General features: G+C 37.6%; 1 protein-coding gene across 1 annotated transcript in view; it reads right to left on the reverse strand.

Moving 5' to 3' along the window:
* Epb41 (erythrocyte membrane protein band 4.1) overlaps positions 1-18,422 on the reverse strand; it is a 156,581-nt gene that overhangs the window by 48,366 nt on the left and 89,793 nt on the right. Inside the window, exons 11-15 of the mRNA XM_013032135.1 lie at positions 15,541-15,728; positions 11,760-11,816; positions 11,564-11,605; positions 10,523-10,585; positions 4,751-4,927 (exon numbers count right to left, since the gene is read on the reverse strand). Coding sequence (XP_012887589.1) covers positions 4,751-4,927; positions 10,523-10,585; positions 11,564-11,605; positions 11,760-11,816; positions 15,541-15,728 — 527 coding nt within the window. The remainder of the gene's footprint in view (positions 1-4,750; positions 4,928-10,522; positions 10,586-11,563; positions 11,606-11,759; positions 11,817-15,540; positions 15,729-18,422) is intronic.

Below are 18,422 nucleotides of genomic sequence, written 5' to 3' on the forward strand. Positions count from 1 at the left end.
TGTGTCTGCTTTCACGATAGAAGATCAAGAAAGACAGAGAAAGATGAACAAAATGACAGATGGAAAATGCTCAGAAATGATACTTGGGGATGTGCAAAGGGTTTAGAAAGATCTTTTGGACATTTTATTTTAGCTTTACTTTGCCAACTTACACTACAGTTTCTAAAAAAACAGTAAGGTGTTCAACATGTAAGTTTTTGAATGAATGAATATTAGGACCCCTGGAAGTTTATGGAATCCTTAGCCATCCTCATTTACATATGATTTTTTTCACATATGAATTTCAGGTCATTTTTTTTATTGCTTTGGAATTGCCAATAATTAACAAGCTGAGCAATGCCAGTAAGGGAACATTCTTCTTGCCATTGAGTAATCCTCATATCTCTTCATATAGACATTTAAAATGCCGTAATTCAATGTGATAACTAGATTTTGTTCAAGGGAATGAAAGTGTTCACCTTACACATTTTAAATATTGCAAAAGAAAAGTAGAAAGTGTAAAATTTTATAGTATGCCTCCAGAGTTCACCCTCAAGAAAGAGGCAAAGGGGGAAAGAAGTGCAACTCCTCCCATAAGATCTCAGAATGTGATTAGAAATAATAATGGTAATCATGGAGGTTAATACATTACATTTAGTAAATACTTGACAATTTTAAGGGAAGTTTTCCCCCCAAATGTCCACTTGAGCATTTTTCCCCCAGCAATTGCTGTACTCTGCTATCCATAGTGAAGACAGATGTTATCTAGGAAAGGAAAAACTTGGCTCTAAGCTCTCTCAGTTGAGCTAGCCTTCTCTGATCAGTTTGGAAGTTCAACACTGGTTCTTTGCACACCCCTAAGTGATATGTATCAGGGAGAAAGTAGCTAGGGGACTGGTCAGCAAAAAGAAAAAAAAAAGGAAAAGAAAGGATGCAAAATTATAATGAAATTTAAAAGAAAAGTGGGAGAAGAAAGACAACATAAAAAGAATAGGGTATAATTAAATTCATTTTCTCTCTGAATACATATTTACATCTGCATGCAGCTTTTCCAACCAGCCATGCGCCGAAATAAGCATATCGAAAGCTGCTAACGCTGCAGCAGTGAATCTGTACCGTGTTAGGCCAAAAGGCTGTGGGAGTGAATTAACTAGTGTAGCCAAAAGAAAAGAAACTTATTCAGCAGCTGTGGTTCAGTTCTGAGGGAATTCTTTGCTTGGTGCCATGACAAGAGCAAACTCTGAGTGAGAAGCACAAGTTGTAACAGCATGATTACCTCTGGCCCACCAACCTTTCTTTCCGAGGGGAGAACAGAGGTTTTCTTCACCTGGGCATACACAAATTATATAAAATTCAGTTGCCTTACAATGCAACAACAATGCTGCTAAAGGTGGAAGAGGTATCCCCAGAAAATAGAAATATTATCCTTATTATTAAAGAAAAAGATATGCCAGAAAATGGAATTATCCCAGTATAAAAGATCATAACAGTACAATTCTTATTTATTCCACACTTCAGATAGAGGGACAAATATATGTAAGCATAGAGCAAAAATTGCTCAAGTATTTCCTGGAGATCTAACTTAGTTTATAAAGTGTCATTTCTTTAAAGTTCACAGAATGACACTGCTATTCCCCAAACCAGCCCTGAGATGATTTCTGAAGGATTTCTATTTAAAGACCCATTTTCTGGAAATGGAGCTTGATAGAGATTTACCCAATCTCATTCATGATAGTATCAAGCTGCTTTTTTGAACATCTTTGATCAGTTTGCAGAGTCAAAATTAGAACTTGTAGAAAATACACAGTTATCATCTGCAGCTAGGGTTAGTAGGTAAGACAGCAACAAGCTACTTTTTCACTTGTAGCACTTCCCAGTTAGCAAGGGCACTGCAGATCATCCACTCCAAGAGCAATGACTTGTTCAAAGCCAGTCAGTTAGGCTTTAATTAGCCAGACTCTCTCAGTCAAATCACAACTACTATTTGACCTTTATGTTTCTTATTTCTATGGTCTCACCCATAAATTAGGGCACATGACCCCAATTTAGAGCACAAAATTAATGTCTATTGGGAACAGAGGCCGAGAAGACAAGGAAGAGCAGGAATTCCCATGTCCTATCATCTCTGGTGGCTGCCCACTAACTCGGGTATCTTCCAGCCTCATTTGTAAAACAGCTTTAACTTTGTTCAGAGAACTGTTCGCCAATTTTGTTGTTGTTGTTGCTGGTTGTGGGGCTTGAACTCTGGGCGTAGGTGCTGTCCCTCACTCTTCAGCTCAAGGAGAGCGCTCTATTACTTGAGCCACAGCACCACTTCTGGTTTTCTAGTGCTTTATTGGAGATAAAAGTCTTATGGACTTTCCTGCCCAGGCTGGCTTTGAACTGAAATCCTCAGATCTCAACCTCTTGTGGAGCTAGGATTACAGGTATGAGCCACCAGCACCTGGCCCCTAAGTTTCTTTTTTTGGTAGAGGTCTGAAGGTTTGAAACTAGAATTTTGCACTTTTTACATAGGTACTCTATCACCTAATCCATGCCTTCAGCCCTTTATGCTCTGGTTATTTTTGAGGTAGGGTCTCTTTTTTCTAGGCTGGCCTGGACAGCAATGTTCTTATTAACACTTTATTATATTATATTATATTTATATTATATATTATTATAACACTCTATATTATATTATATTAACACTATTATATCACTGTAACTTGAATGACAAACTTGAATGACCATCATGCCCAGCTATTAGTTGAGATGAGATCATGAAAACTTTGCATGAGCTAGCTTCAAATCATAATCCTCTTGAGCTCTGCCTCCCAAAAAACTGGAACTGCAGATGTAAGCTACATACGATTGGTTTTCTTTTCTTCTTTCTTTCTTTTCTTCCTTCCTTCCTTTCTTTCTCTCTTTCCTTTCTTTCTTTTGCATTTCTAAGCTAGGATCTTACTATGTCATCCAGTACTCCTCAGGCTTTTAGACTCAAGGGTCCTTTTGCTTCAGCTTCTTGAGTAGCTGGGTCTATAGGCATATGCCACTGTGGTTGGCTAAACCACAGTTTTTAGTTAGGACATCATTTTATGTTTCTTAACTACAACTGCTATTGTTTTGGGGTAAAATAAGCATACAATTTAAAAATCATTACAATCATTCCTTGAGTCATTGTGATTATATAAATATTTAATATGTACTGACTAAGTAACTGTTAAGATTTTTTTTGGGGGGGGTCCAGTCGTGGGGCCTGGACTCTGGGCCTGGGCGCTGTCCCTCAGCTCTTCAGCTCAAGGCTAGAGCTCTACCACTTGAGCCACAGCGCCACTTCAGGCTTTTTTTTTTTTTTTTTTTGCTTATGTGGTACTGAGGAATTGAACCCAGGGCCTCATGCATGCAAGGCAAGCGCTCTACCACTGAGCCATCTTCCCAGCCCCTTTTAAGATATTTTCATTAAACAAATGCATTTATTTCAAGTATAGAGAGTGTGTGTGTGTTTCATTAAACAAATGCATTTATTTCAAGTATAGGGTGTGTGTGTGTGTGTGTGTGTGTGTGTGTGTGTGTGTGTGTGTGTGTGCGTGCGCACGTGCGCTGGACCAAGGCTTGGAACTGTCCCTGAGCCTTTTTATTCAAGGCCATTTGAGCCACAGCTCCACTCCTAGCTTTTTTGGTCATTAATTGGAGACAAAAGTCTCTTAGATATTCCTGCCCAGGCTGACTTGGAACTTTGATCCTGAGATCTCAGTCTTGTGAGTAGCTAGGATTACAGGTGTGAGCCATCAGTGCCAGGCTTAGATGTAGGATCTTTAAAATAGTTAATGATACAATAATAAAGAACAGAATTCTTTTTTTTTTTGGTCTGGTCGTGGGGCCTGAACTCTGGGCCTGGGTGCTGTCCCTCAGCATTTCCACTCAAGGCTAGCACTCTACCACTTGAGCCACAGCACCACTTCCAGCTTTTTTCTTATGTGGTGCTGAGGAATCGAACCCAGGGCCTCAGGCATGCAAGGCAAGCGAAGAACAGAATTCTTAAACTTCCATTTCCTGCACTAGAAGTGAAAATGTTTCTCTCTTCTCCATTTCTCCCTACTCTAACCTTATTATACTAAAACAAATTCTTGCTAAAACCTAAAAAAAAATAGAAATAAAAAAGAACAGTCCCTGAAAAGTATTTCTGGCTTATTCTAATTGTGACACTCTTATTAAAAACATCTTTTGAAAAATGTGATACTGTTATTAAACATAAAAATAAATCACCAGTTGTTTTTCTTAAATTAAAATATAATAATTTTATACTTGGTGTTTCGCATTGTCTGGCTTATAGACTTCCTTGGTGTATTATATAATTGTGGGCAATCATTTCAGACATTTCTAAGTTGTACAAATGTTCAAATAAAATTTTAAAAAATATTAGTCCCTTTCTAATTTTAACCTTACTAAATTTAGCAAACTTTCTGGAAGGCACATTTTGAACATAAACAAAGCTTTACTGGCTTATAGTCAGTTTATAAACACACACTAGCCAGAAGCACGCAGCTGCAGAACCAGTTCTCAGAGCCTAATCATCTACTAGTAACTCTAAATGGGTACTACAATGAGCTGAGTTGCATCCACAATTTAAAAACAATAAGTGCTTGATTATGAATGCCTTAACACTACAATAAATTGTAGTGGGACCAAAGAAAATTTCAATTCTCACTATCTTCTCAGATATAGGGTATTAACATACAAAAACATTTATTCTATTCCTCCTCATAATCAGTTATGTGGACAAAGTACTCACTCCTTCGCCCGTGGGGATCTGCCCATTGACATTAAGAGTTCGGAAGGGCGAGTGCGTAGACAGGCGTTTATCCCACTCGCTGGGCCGTGGCTCTGGTACAGACTCCATGAAGTTCTTTTTCAGCTCACTGATACTGGCATGATGTTTTCTGATCTCTTCTTGACTCTTGTCTAAATCCTAGAGTTGAGAGGACAAAGATGTAAAATAATAAATAATTAGGGCAAAAAACACATCAAGTGCAACCCATCAGAGACTGGGCACTGGCAGAAAACACACCATATCCAGGATAGATGTTACTAACCCATGAATTACATTTAAGTTGTAAATATACAACATAGTATATTTGCTTGGTTTCTTTTCTTTCTTTTTCTTTCTTTTTTAAACAAAGTGCTTTTCTTGGAAGCAGTAAATCATCACAATCCAACAGCTCTCAGCAATTATATAACTCATGAAGAGTGACTTCTTAATTTTATGACTCTTTTTTCCAAAATGACAAAACCAGATCTCCAATTCCTCATCTGAAGAACATAATCCCACAATTCAATCAGCCTCAGCTTGATTAACAGCCAATTTAGGCTCAGCTCAGGCAGAATAGCAATAGTGACAGATAAAGAAACTATTAAATGAAAGATATGGTGAAGGGTTTCAACTTCTAACACAGGCTGTTGTGTCTTGCTGAGCAACAGCAGTACACTATCCCTCCATATCCACTGGAGATAATCATGTTACTCAATTAGCAAATGGAGAGTTGTTCTTTCTGATACCTAAGGATAGTTCTTTAAAAAAATTTTTTTGTGGTATTGGGCCTCATGCCTGCTAAGTTTCTCTACCACTTGAGCCATGCCTCCAGTCTTACTTTTTGCTGGCTATTTTGGAGATAGATCTTTTCTGCCTGGGCTGCCTTTGAATGGAGATCCTTTAGATCTCAGTGTTTCATTTTGATAGATGAATTTAAGTAGCAAAATTCCTAGTTCCAGTCTACAAAGTCAATCGTTACTACCTGAAGGAGAGGGGGCAGGGAGAATCACTTTTTTCTTTGAATGACTTTTTCCTTTGTCAATATTATTTACACAAAATAAAAGCCTCATGCTTCGATATTCTAATAGCTTTACTCATTTCTTAGAATAGTTTAAAACAGAGACTTTTTGGAGCTGAGGTTACAGCTCAGTAGTAGAGTGTTTGCTTACCATGCCCAAGGCCCTTGGTTCCATCTCCAGTACCAATGTATTGGAAGTGATAACAAGAGCTCAAATGCTTTGGGTATCAATTTAAAATAACCTAACTGTTCCAGCAGATTTGAGTATTGGGTAATTAGAGATAGAGGCAAGCTCTTAAAGAGAATATTCTAGGGATGTGTGATCAAAACTAAGCTTAATAAAGCACAGGCTAGAAATACTAAGATGTATAAAAAAAGAAGAGATATATGACAACTTTCAAAAAGAACACTTGGCCAAAAATAGTCTGGTGAATTTAACTTGTAGACAAAGACTCAAATGCTCTTTGTCCAACAACACTTAAAAAAAGAAACCCTCAAAACTTTGAGCTTGAGGGGCTGGGAAGGTGGCTCAGTGGTAGAGTGCTTGCCTTGCATGCATGAGGCCCTGGATTCGATTCCTCAGCACCACATAAGCAAAAAGAAAAAAGCTGGAAGTGGTGCTGTAGCTCAAGTGGTAGAGTGCTAGCCTTGAGCTGAAGAGCTGAGGGACAGCGCCCAGGCCCAGAGTTCAGGCCCCACAACCGGACCCCCCCAAAAAAAAAACAACAACAAAACTTTGAGCTTGAGATCAAAATATTTGGAATCGTTCACCCGATGACTGTAGAAATTTTCTGTGTTTATTATATATCAAAGCAACTCTGTATCCAAGGAAAGCATAATGCTAAATATATCTCTTAATATCCTGTGTGGATTTGGGGATTAGTTTTTCTTTTTTGGCTTTGTGAGAAATAGCTTCATTTTGGGGGAGGGGAAGAGAGGAAATTAATTCTTTTAAATCAACTTTATAAAATTTTTTGTTTAAAAGTTTTGTTTTGTTTTTCTGAGAACAACACAGGTTTCAGCTAAATAAAACTTTTTAGAAAGTAGTATCAAGAAAAATAGGGCCGGGAGTCAGTGGCTCACGCCTATAATCCTAGCTACTCAGGAGGCTGAAATCTAAGGATCATGGTTCAAAGCCTGTTCAAACAGGAAAGTCCGTGAGACTCTTATCTCCAATAAACCACTAGAAAACCAGAAGTGGCACTATGGCTCCAGCGGTAGAGCACTGGCTTGAGCTGAAGAGCTGAGGGACAGTGTCTAGGCCCAGAGTTCAAGCCCCACAACTGACCAAAAAAAAGAAAAAAGAAAGGAAAAAAAAAGAAAAATAGGATAAAAAAATGAATCTGGAGATAATTTTTTAGCATATTTACTTATTAGTGTCTTCTTTTTACTTTTGCAAGACTGACCCATATATATTTACTTTGATATCAAAGAGAAAACCCCAAATTGAAACCACATAGATCTCTCCTTCATAAGAGTATTTCTTGCTTGTTGGGATAAAATATGAATGTATCTTATAAATATGGGCTTCACCCAGAGGAAACAAGTTTGTTTGCATTTGGTCCTTGCTGAAAGCAAAAAAGGCATATTTACTACTAAAGAAAAGCACAGACAAGTTTAAAGACTCAGTGTTGGCCTGAGCAACTGAGACCCATGAAGCATGTAAGGCCCTGTGACCCAGCCCCTGACTGGAAATGAAATCTGTTTGTGCTAAGAACAACTCACCACAACTGGGAAGGTTAAAAAGTGTGAATGGAGCAAAACAAAAACAAGCAAGTGATGCTGCGATAAAACCATGACTCTCTGAGTTAGCCTCTTACACGAGAGCCATGATTTTGTATATTTCCTTGTATATCTCTTTTTGCCTAACTTTCAATTGGCTTGAAACCTGAGAAAAACAAATTTTTCCATAAAACCAATAGCTTCTAAGGGAGTTTCTCCATCCTTCTTAGCTGGCTTTGATGGAAACCTGTGGGGGCACAGAATAAAATTAAGATCTCAAAGGGACCTGTTCCAAATAGAATTTGTCATAGACATTTGCTACAGGTTCTCTTTGGGAGATGGAGGAGGAGGCGGTAGATCTAAAAATGAACTCGACCTTATTTGTGCCAGAACAAAGCGTTAGTTGGGGTGGGGGGAGGAAAAGGAATGCTTAAAAAAAAACTGCTAGAGTGACAGATAACTTGACAGAACTTTCTTGGGGGTGGGGTGGAGAAACACCTTTATAATTACTAAAGAATGATGATCAGTCAAGCTGTTTGGGCTATGTTCAGATTAGATAACTTTTGAGGCCTATGATCTTATAATTTTGGCAGCAATCAAATCAAACAGTTCATTAAGTATAAAATATTCTCAAAAGTTAGTAGTTTTAATTCTCAAACACACACTTATTTAGACATCCCCTCTCGTGGCTGTCAGTAAAATGCCAGAGGAAAAAAAACATATCACATACAGGGACTTTGTGAGTCTCAGAAGTCATAACACACCTTATGAAACAAGTGATAAATATATGATTGGTACTGCAGGTTCCAGCTAAGGGAGCACTAAGGATGCACTGGTCAGGACAGTTACCTTGGAAAAATTTTCCTTATAGAATACAAAAATATATAAAAATACTTGCTATTGTTCCCACTATACAACATATGTTTGATAAAGGCTGACCATACTTTTTATTGCTTTTATCAAGGTTCTTTATAAATATCAGATACTCACATTTTTGGTATTTTTGCCAATATTACACTTTGGCAAAAAAAAGTGTGATGACACTAAATAATTATTAGGTTAACTTTTTTTTTTCTTTTTGGTTGGTCATGCGGCTTGAACTCTGGGCTTGGGCACTGTCCCTGAGCTCTTCAAGTTCAAGGTGAATGCGCTATCACTTGAGCTACAGTGCCACTTCCAGTTTTCTGGTGGTTTATTAGAGATAAGAGTCTCATGGACTTTCCTGCCAGGGCTGGCTTTGAATAACAATCCTCAGATCTCAGCCTCTTGAGTAGCTAGGATTTCAGGCATGAGCCATCAGCACTTGGTTAGCTCAACTTTTTAAAGTTTTTTTCAAACTTCTAGTTTGATGATATTTAGCATATTTAATGTATTTTCATCTTTTAAGTCTCAATTAAAATGTTATCTCTTCAGAGAGATCTTTCCTGTCAATCTTACTTGAAGTAAATCCTCTGTTAGCAAAGTATACTAATTATTTCCTACAAAACTTTTCTAATAACTTGTAATCATCTTATTGCTATTTGTTTACCTGAATTGTTTCTTTCCTCCTCAGTTCCCCACATTATAAGCTTTCTGAAGGCAAAAACCATGCTTTAAATTTCCTTAACAGTTAAAATGAATCCCCAACATAAGAATTTATGTTTCTTTCTTATGTTTCTGCCTTGAATGGAGCTGTAAAGCTATCTGGTCATTGACTTCTATCTAAAAGTATTTCTGATATACAAACTAACTTGATCTTGTTTTTTTTTCCATGTGGAATAATTACAATTTCCATATTTCTCCTCATGGAATTCCCCTAATCTTATTAGCTTGATACTTTAAGATAAAATAAACTACACTAATATGAGTCAATTAAAAACTAAGCAGTATTGAATATAACAAGAAAATAACCTTATAATTCCTATAGCAGATAATGATACTATTTTCTAAGTGTAAAATTGTAGTTATAAAATTATGTAACTTCTCAGTCCTACCTTTCTAATATATCAATTCTATGACCATAGAAAAATTACTTAATATCTCTAAGTTTCAACTTTCTCATATTTAAAATAAAAATTCTATAGCCACAGGCATGTTTGTGTGTGCATACATGCAATCACACAAGTCTTGGATCTTGAACTGAAGGCCTGCATACTGCTCTTGAGCTTCTTTACTCATGGCTAGCACTCTACCACTTACTTGAGCCACAGCTCCACTTCTGGCTTTTTTGGAAGTTAACTGGAACTAAGAGTCTCATGGGCTTTCCTGCCCAGGTTGGCTTTTAACAGCAATCCTTGGATCTCAGCCTCCTGGATAGCTAGAATTATAGGCATGAGCCACCAGCACTCAGCACATAGGCTTATTTTGTGCGTGTGTGCGTGTTTTTTTTTTTTTAATCAGTCATAGGGCTTGAACTCTGGGACTGGGCGCTGTCCCTAAGCTCTTCAGCTCAAAGCAAGGGCTCTACCACTTGAGCCACAGTGCCACTTCCGGTTTTCTGGTGGTTAATTGGAGATAAATAACAGTCTCACGGACTTTCCTGCCTGAGCTGGCTTTGAACTGCCATCCTGGCACTGGGCCATAGGGTTGTTTTAATGATAAAACCACCTCATAGTTACTAAATGCTGGCTCCTTTCTTTCTTGTATCTTACCACTGCCCAACCTTACTTCAGTAATATCCTACTATCTTTAGTATTGTAAGTCCATTTTGAACTAAAATCCAAGGAACTTTTAGCAGCAATGTAGAATTTTGGACAAAGGGGTGTAACAAGGAACCAGGAGGAGCAGAGTCCCAATCATATATTTTTTTTTGCAGGGGCAGGGATAGTGTGATAGATGGAAACCAAAAAGAATCAGAAAGTGAGAAAGTTGCGTGTCATAATGTTCATTAACATGCAAAGAAATCTTAAACCTAAAATTCTCTCATGCAATGACATGCAAACCCAAAGGCAGAACAGAATAAAGAAAAGGGGGTCAGCAAAGAATGCAGAAGGTTCCAGGCAACCAACTGAAATAAGCTTCAAGTTCATACAAACCTCCAACATTAAATTGCTATGTCTGATATAAATGTTTTCACCATCTAGTCTCTCTCTCTTTTTCTGTGAAAATGAAAGGGGGAAAAACAGAAAAGCATAAAAAATTAAAATTTATTCTTGCGGGAGAAAACTGCAAATTGGCAAACCAAAAAAATACTTAAAATTAAATGTCTGCAGTGCAACATATGCCAACATGAAATGGTCACAGAACCACAAGGACACACAGAGAACATGGTTACACTAGAAAATAGATGACCTTGTTTATGAATGATGAAAGACTTGATGATGTTATTTAAATAGACAGTGCTCCTGGCTTCATTGGCTTCTTATGTAATAAGCTATTTTATGTTCAGTTTTGAAACTGAAGTATTTAAATGTTACCCTAATATATGACCCTGAAAAGATATGACACTCCATGTATCTTAGGGTAGGGAAATGCTTTAAAAACATTAGCCCCCAAAAAAGCCACATTAGTTTTTGGGAGGCGTTTCATGTATAGTATTACTGCAATATCAAGATTTCTAAGACCTTTTATTAAAAAGATTTAACAATATTTTATACTTAATCGGCCAATAAATATGTTCAGTAAGAACTGGTACATCCCCCTAGGTAGTTAGGAAGAATGAGGCACACAGCAGTCAAATCATAGTTACTAATAATACTGGGATTTGTTGTTATGATGGTTTTTCTGAGGAATGTGTGTAAAATATCATCAATGATTCCAAGATATGATGTCATTGTGCAATTGTTCTTTCAAAGTTTGAAAACAAAGGGTAGGTTTGAGCCTAACTAATATTTGTTAGAAAAGAATTTTCCTACTGAAATGCTTGCTTAAAGTAAAAGATTATAATTTCTTTAGCATATATGTGTATATATATATACACACACACACATATACATATGTGTATGTATATTTGCTTCTTCAAAGTAATTTCTGATTAAGAGAAATCAATGAAAAGAATGGATCACTGTCTTTTTAATGCACTGTAAGTCAGAGAGTGAAATGGAAATGGAGTTTTGTGAAAGTGAAAAATGGCTAACCTTCCTCATTCTTATCAGATCTTCAGTTTTTTCTGCAAGCTTCTGTATGACCATAATTCAAAAAAGAAAAAAAATGATAAAATATTGGCTCATTGACTTTTAAAAATCTTCATCTTACAATTATTTTATGGAGAGGGCGATGAGGGAGAAGAAAAAACTGAGGGGAGGGGGACAGCAGGGGCTTGTTGGCACAAACCTGTGTTTGGTCACCGTTTGAGGTAGGTACTGTGACCTCGATGTGGGTTTTTTCCACCTACATTTAAGAAATAAAGTAGTAAAAACATTTTAAGTTAACAGGTTTCTATGCACAGGATTTTCTTTTTTTTTTTGGGGGGGGGGTCCAGTCATGGGGCCTGAACTCTGGGCCTGGGCACTGTTCCTCAGCTCTTCAGCTCAAGGCTAGCGCTCTACCACTTGAGCCACAGTGCCACTTCTGGCTTTTTTTCTTTTTGCTTATGTGGTGCTGGGGAATCGAACCCAGGGCCTCAGGCATGCAAGGCAAGCGCTCTACCACTGAGCCACCTTCCCAGCCCTATGCACAGGGTTTTCAAATACGCTGCATCATTAATCTGGGGTGAAATATGTTGCTAAGTCATAATCATGATGCAGTCTTACGAGGCTGTTCCAGGGAAATATGGTATTCCTAACAATGATGTGGTAGTTCACTATCACATTTCCAAGGCTGAAGAGGTTAATACAGACATTCAAATTATTATAAGAGAAAGGTAGGGTAATCTTTCCATGGATTAAGGAAATATTTTTATATTTATTTATTATGAAAAACTACTAAACTAAAAGAGGTTTCTTTAGTATAACCATATGTTTTTGTTTTGCTTTTTTTAATGATCTGGAAATACTCTAATATTTTTAAACAAATTTATAAATGAAGTTACCAATGTCTAATATATATTATAGAAATAAATAAGTTTTAGTTTAAAACACACATGTAAAAAATAACATATGACACCAAACAGGTAAATACAAAAGATTTTGTTAGTTGACGCATACATTGAAGAAGGAAGTTTCAATCTTCAGCGTATTACATAACAAAACATCCAAATAAACTCCATCTTGTAGCTGACATATGTGATTATTTTCAGGGCTGATTTATAAATAAGCACACACAGGCCTCTGCTCCCACATTCTACACAGCAGTCCTCATTCTAGGAATACAGAACAAACATTTTTGGCAGAAGGACAAGATTTGTTTCTAACATCAGGAAAAGAATATCTAAAGTTGTCTATGTAACTATGAAATACCTTTAGTAATAAAAATTTGATATATGAAAATATAGTACTTTAAAAAATATATAGTACTTTTAAAAAGTACTTTTTTATTAATAGGAAACAAACTAACAGTGACAACTGCCTAAAACACTGGTTATTTCAAAATCAGAAAACAAATTGTCTAAGAGATGAAACAATTACTGTGTATCATTAAATTCTTTCTAAAATCTCATCTACATGTGGTTGGTAAGCAGCATACCAGGGTGAAGAATGTCATTGTGCTACTCTCTATAGGACTGAATGGAAAAAATGTAAGATAATGCGCTGTGGCTCAAGCGGTAGAGCACTAGCTTTGAGCTGAAGAGCGCAGGGACAGCGCCCAACCCCAGAGTTCAAGGCCCACAATCAACAAAAACAAAAAGAAAAAGCTTTGATTCTCTTCCCTTGAGAATACAAAATTAACTAGAAAATGAAATCCAAGCCTAGCACCGGTGGCTCACACCTGTAATCCTAGCTACTCAGGAGGCTGAGATCTGAGGATCGCGGTTCAAAGCCAGCCCAGGCAGGAAAGTTTATGAGACTCTTATCTGCAATAAACCACTAGAAAACTGGCAAGTGGCGCTGTGGCTCAAGTGGTAGAGCGCCAGCTTTGAGCTGAAGAGCGCAGGGACAGCGCCCAAGCCCAGAGTTCAAGCCCCACGACCAACCAAAAAAAAAAAAACAAGCCAAAAACCAAACTTTGTAGTACTATCAAATGAAAGCACATCTAGGTGCAGCAGTTTTTGTTGAACAAATATAGCAAAAACAGAGCCAGACTGTCCACCGTTTTACAGGGAAATTAGATATTGATCTGGTTCCAATAGAATACTATTAATCCAAGGTGAAAGCACTTACTTGGGCCTTATTCATTCTAAAGTTTAAGAAACATAAAAATGCAATTCTTGTTGAGTGTTGTTAGTTCATGTAATCCAAGCTACTCAGGGGGACTAGATCTGAGAATTGTGGTTTGAGCCGCCTGGAGCAGAAAAGTCCATGAGACACTCTCTAACAGAAAAGCACCACTAGAAATGTGGCTCAAGTGGTAGAATGTTCACTAGAGGCAAAAAAGCTGAATAAAAGAGAGGCTCTGAGTTCAAGCCCTGGTACAACATAAACAATAAAATGAAATAAAAGCAATTCTTATGATTGCCATCTCATAAAATTCCTGTTGACAATAGTGATATTTGCATTTACTTTAATAACCCTGAACTAGCACCTCAACTGCATCATTGTTTAAATGTATTTAAAAAGCTTATAAACATTTAGGAAAAGGAAATATAGCTCAAGTGGTAGATCCACCCTTAAGCATAAAAGCCAAGCAAGCACATCAGGCCCTGAGCTCAAGCCCAGCATGCGCACGTGCGCACGCATGTGCATGTGCACACACACATTAAAAAAAAAATAGCATTTAAAGATCATCTTAGCCAGATCATCTCAGCTGGAGGCTCATGGCTGTAATTCTAGATACTCAGGAGGCTGAGATCAAGAGGATTGCAGCTCAAAATTAGCCAGAGCAGAAATCTGAGAGATCCCATCTCTCCAAAATAACCAGCAAAAAGTTCATCGGGGGCATGGTCAAGTGAGAGAGCACCATTCATAAGCAAGAAAGCCAAGTGAGCAAGTGTTCAAACCCTGGTACCAGAAAAAAAAAAGAATATATGTGTATGTATGTGTGTGTGTGTGTGTATGTATACATCTTATATATAATAGAAGATCAGCCTATTATTGTTACTTCTGGGAGATCTGCTAATTGGTGATTTCAACTCAGTGCAATGACTATGACTCCAATGAACCAGGAATCATAAACAATTCAGCAGCATAATCTCTCCTACGAAACAGAACTTCTCTTTGTAAAGCGTCTTACAATTGAAACAACCATATTAATGTGCTTCTGTTATTTATATATATATTCACTTTAGGAAACCAAATTGTGGCTTAATGACAATAGTAAGCTGAATCTTAAACAACATTAACATTCTTTCTGGATGAGTAGAAATTATTTTAAAAAGCAATCTTGCTGGTACACATTACAAAGCCTGTTTGTCTAGGTGTGGGTCATCTGAAAACTTTTTTTTTTTTGCCAGTCCTGGGGCTTGAACTCAGGGCCTGGGTACTGTCCCTGCGCTTCTTTTTGCTCAAGGCTAGCACTCTACCATTTGAGCCTCAACGCCACTTCCAGGTTTTTCTGTTTATGTGGTACTGAGGAATTGAACCCAGGGCTTCATGCATGTTAGGCAAACACTCTATTACTAAGCCACATTCCCACCCCCTGAAAACTTCTTTTTTTTTGGGGGGGGGCTCCGGTCGTGGGCCTGAACCCTGGGCCTGGGTGCTGTCCCTCAGCTCTTCAGCTCAAGGCTAGCACTCTACCACTTGAGTCACAGCGCCACTTCCGGCTTCTTTTTTCTGCTTATGTGGTGCTGAGGAATCAAACCCAGGGCCTCATGCATGCAAGGCAAGCACTGTACCACTGAGCCACCTTCCCAGCACTGAAAACTTCTTGAATGGATAGACAGCTTATACTCTTTAGGATGAAATTCTATGAAAATACTTTATAGGTTTATGAGAAACTTCTTTTGGAAAGAATAAAGAAGAAATAACTTTGTTGAGATTTTATAACATTTGGTTACTTTGAAAATTTTCCTTGTCAAGGAGTTAAGACCTTGATACCAGAACATGAATTGGCTATATCTGTGGACTTTGAGACATACCTTCCACGCCTCTGTGGGCTCTGGCTCAGCTTGCTCAGGTGGCTCTTCTTTCACTTCAGCCTTCACTGTTTCCTTCTGTGTTTTTTTGTCAGATGCTCCTGGTACAATGCCCTCTGTGACCTGACTCTGAGCAATGGCTGGGGCAGAGGTGGGTCGAGGACTTCTGTCTGTTGAGTCAGCAGCTGCTGCTTGATACAAAAGAGAAAAGAGAATAATAAGTGAAGGTAAGAGCCACTGAACTACTATAAAAGCCACTAAGAAAAGTAGGTATAAGTCGAGGATATACAGAAATGCCCATCATACAGAAGGTAAAAATAAATCATCAGTGCTTTTCTGGCAACCAAGGGTGATGAGTACCTTTGAAAGAAAAGCTAAGATTTGTTTATGACCATGTGTCATAAATGCTAATTTCAGGGAGGAAATGATCAAAGTAAGAAAAAATATCTTAAAATGTATTAATCTTGTAATTTATTACTTTCAAGAATCTACAATGTAGTCTATAGAGGAAAAAAGTTGGTAATCAAGTCTACATGGTTTCTGGAACCTAAAAATATATTCTAGGAAAAAGGAATTTAGATTGACTTTTTTCCCTGTGAGTATCTTTGGAATGATTACAAAACAGCTTGATAAATGACTCTTCTGATAAGACATGTACTACTTTTTGATGCTTGTCCAGGGCAAATCTTTAAGCCATCTGTTTTCCTTTCTCATAATAAATCATTTGTCTAAAATAATATGAAACCAGGCACAAGTGGCCCATGCCTATAATCCAAGCTACTCAGGAAACTGAGATCTGAGGATCATGACTCAATGCCAACCTGAGCAGACAAATCAGTGAGACTCTTATCTCCAATTAACCAGCAAAAAGCCAGAAGTGGAGGAATGGCTCAAGTGGTAGGTGCCAGGTATGAGCAAAAGAGATGAACAATAGTGAGGCCCTTGAATTTAAGCCTTAGTATTGATGTTGGTGTGTTGTACACACACGCGCGCGCACGCGCACACACACACACACACACACACAAGAATTCAAAATCTTTGACTTTCCAGCTGGGCACTAGTGGCTCATGCCTGTAATCCTAGCTAGAGATCTGAGGATTGCAGATTGGAGCAAGCTGGGCAAAGAAGTCTCCATAAGACTCCTATCTCCTATTAACTACTCAAAAAAAAAAAAAAAAAGTCAGAAGTGGCACTGTGGCACAAGTGGTAGAGTATTAGCCTTGAGCACAAAGAGGCTCAGAGACAGTGCCCTGGCCCTGAGGTCAAGCCCCAGGACTGTCAAAAAAAACAAAAACAAAAACCAAAAAAAACTTCCATCATAAAAGCAAAATATAACCACCTTTGGAATTCTGTCCTACCCTCTCTCAAAGTCTTATCAATGCATTATAGCTCCAATTCTTTGAAATATTTAGAATAGTGGTTCTCAGTTCTGGATTATTTTACCTCCAGAGAACAGCTGTAAATGTCTGAAAACATTTTTGATTGTTACAAATGGGGAGACATCTAGTGGTACTGACATCTAGTACAAAAAAGCCCAGGTTGCTGGGTAGACAAACATTGATTTAAGAAGACTGCAGACTGTCACAGAGAATAGAGAAAATACACAATATAGACTGAGAGAATAACAATATAGACTGACAATCCAAGTTCCAGCTTTCTACAAAATTAATTTTTATTTGGGTTTGAACTATTTGTAGCATTCAAGTTTTAGATGAGCTTACTACAAAATAGTCTTTGAGGGATTAGAGATGTAGCTCAATGGTACAGTGCTTACCTAGTGTGCAACAGAGGAGGTCTTAGGTTCTATCCTCAAAACAAAACAAATACTCAGGCACTCAGTATTTAAGCATTACACACTTTGTAGTTAAACCTTACTTATTTGACGTTGTCTAGGAATGAAGTTGTTTTTTCAACATGATTAAATTATAATAGACCAACCATTCTTTTACTGAGATTTTTAATCCTTCTTCATGGAAATCTTCACAATTTACATTACATTCTTTCCTTCCTTTTTAAGCTAGCTACACTAGACATAATTTATTCTAGTAATTTAAATTTAGATGCTGTAAAAATTAAGTAAAAGAAAGGAATTCCTTAAAATAGAACAGACTAAAAAAGTAAAATTCATAGCTAATATTCACATAGCACCAATTTAAAAAAGGAAGGTTTAGTACCCTGTAATGATCTCCAGTGAAAGAAGTAAGTTCCAGGAGGATATTTAGGAAAATAACAGGAATTTTAAAATCCTGTTTTATTTTACAATGAACATTTTGTGGCCTCTTGCAAGTCCTTCCTCCTAATGGGTGCTCCTAGCCAGTCAATGTAAGAATGGCAGATGGCAGAACAAAGCTAACAAAACCTGGTGGTGTGACAAAATATTTTGCTCACAGTTGTGTTAAAGTATCGTTATACATGTGTATTCACACCTCCTCTCAAAAGAATTAATTCAATCCTGCCTGGCGTTGTAGAAACAGAGCCCATGTTTCACCATGTGTTATTTTGCCTCTTGGATTTGGTTTGAATCCAACACTAATATTGCAGAGCCAAATGATTTATGTCTTTAGCACTGCTAGCCTTGGTAATCTGTATTATACATGGAAAAGTAGGTATAGGTTTAAGAACTAATGATTACAATAGGTAGAAATGGTTCTGAGAAGAGAAAAAGGCAGCATTACAATAAGCAGTCCTCGCTGGGAAAAGTGGCATGGCACAGAGACAATAAACAATTAGGCCATGGGTCACTTTAGTCATACAAGCAAGGACCTTATGTTATTTTTGTTTTATTTTTTTATTTTTTTTGTCGGTCATGGGGCTTGAACTCTGGGCTTGGGCGCTGTCCCTCAGCTCTTCAGCTCAAGGCGAGCGCTCTACCACTTGAGCTACAG

This window comes from Dipodomys ordii, unplaced genomic scaffold (genome assembly GCF_000151885.1).
Source record: "Dipodomys ordii isolate 6190 unplaced genomic scaffold, Dord_2.0 Scaffold6, whole genome shotgun sequence".
NCBI classification, from domain to species: Eukaryota; Metazoa; Chordata; class Mammalia; order Rodentia; family Heteromyidae; genus Dipodomys; species Dipodomys ordii.